The sequence below is a fragment of the Carlito syrichta genome, unplaced genomic scaffold (assembly GCF_000164805.1).
Source record: "Carlito syrichta isolate Samal-C Ts95f unplaced genomic scaffold, Tarsius_syrichta-2.0.1 Scaffold77743, whole genome shotgun sequence".
Classification (NCBI taxonomy): Eukaryota; Metazoa; Chordata; class Mammalia; order Primates; family Tarsiidae; genus Carlito; species Carlito syrichta.
Window position 1 is genome coordinate 4,508 of NW_007021839.1, and position 1,253 is coordinate 5,760.

At 64.1% G+C, this 1,253-nt stretch overlaps 1 protein-coding gene across 1 annotated transcript in view; it reads left to right on the forward strand.

Moving 5' to 3' along the window:
* LOC103256247 (cytochrome P450 26C1-like) overlaps positions 1-1,078 on the forward strand; it is a gene marked incomplete at its 3' end in the record, with an annotated part of 3,482 nt that extends 2,404 nt beyond the window's left edge. The window contains exon 3 of the mRNA XM_021710400.1: positions 923-1,078. Coding sequence (XP_021566075.1) covers positions 923-1,078 — 156 coding nt within the window. The remainder of the gene's footprint in view (positions 1-922) is intronic.
* Between the last annotated feature and the right edge of the window lie 175 nt (positions 1,079-1,253).

Consider the following 1,253-nt stretch of genomic DNA (forward strand, 5'->3'; position numbering starts at 1 on the left):
CGCCAGTTTCGGGTCCGAGACCGCGGCCCGTCACACTTCGGAGCGGCGGGAGGGACCCGAGGGAGTTTAGGAGGCCCCTCCCGCCTTCCTGTCCCCTGGCCTGGGACTCCGCGCTGTCGAAACGCGATGAGTGCGGATAAAGGGTCTTGCTGTGGGCTGGGGACGTTCCCGACTTGATCCTCGCAGCCTGCAAAGCGCTGTTGTTCTCGTTTTATTGGTGAGGCCGGCTCCGACGCTAAATGACCTATCCAAGATCACGGCCAGCTAGCAGGGGAAGACAGAATTTGAACCCAGTTTCTTCTGGCTACAAAATTCCAGTTGCTCAATGACAGGACTTCCCCAGGGGGTGCTTTTGCTGTGCTCGTCCCCCGAACTCTGGGGAGGAATCCTGCCCTCTTGCCCGCCCCTTTCCAACGGCTGATGCTTTTGGAAAGGGGTGGGGGAGACATCGGACACAGCTGACGCGTCCTGTCCTCTAAGTCGGAGCTTTCCTGGGTGCATCACGGGGCCCCTTCCCCTCTGCATCGGTGCCCACCGGCCCAGCCTGAGCCTCAGGCAGGGAGAGGGCAGCGGGCTGACCCCAGTCGGACCGGCCTCTGTGCAGGGCGTGGGCAACGACAGCTGTGTGACACAGGGCAGTCGCTTGGCCTCTGAGCCTCAGCATCCGCCCCTCGGGACGGCAGTAACTCTCTTCCTCGCCGCTGAGGGAGCTCGTGACAGTCAGGACAGAATGATGTTTGTGGCCAGTGGACACAGTCCTAGCCGTTTACTGGGCGCAGCTTCCCGCCAGGCGTGGAGCTGAGTGGGGTGGGTGTGTGCCTCGGGATCTCCGCAGGGCCAGAGCTGGGAAGGCTCCTGGGTGGGTGGCCAGGCCTGGCTCCGAGCCTTCCTGCCCCGAGTTCCCCCTCTCCCTGCACATCAGGGCATCCGGGCCAGGGACCAGCTGCACCAGCACCTGGAGGCGGCCATTGCAGAGAAGCTTCACGAGGACGCGGCGGTGGAGCCGGGCGACGCCCTGGGTCTGATCATTCACAGCGCCAGGGAGCTGGGCCAGGAGCCGTCCGCACAGGAGCTGAAGGTGGGTGGTGGGAGGCCTCTCCTTCCCCACCGGAACGCCCAGAGGGTCTCTACAGAGATGCTGTGTCACCAGAGCCATCCTGTTTGGGCCCACTCTGAGGTGCAGGTGCTCCTCAGGGTGAGCGAACCAGGAGACCTGGGTCCAGTCACCACCCAGCCGCATCCACAAGCCCTGT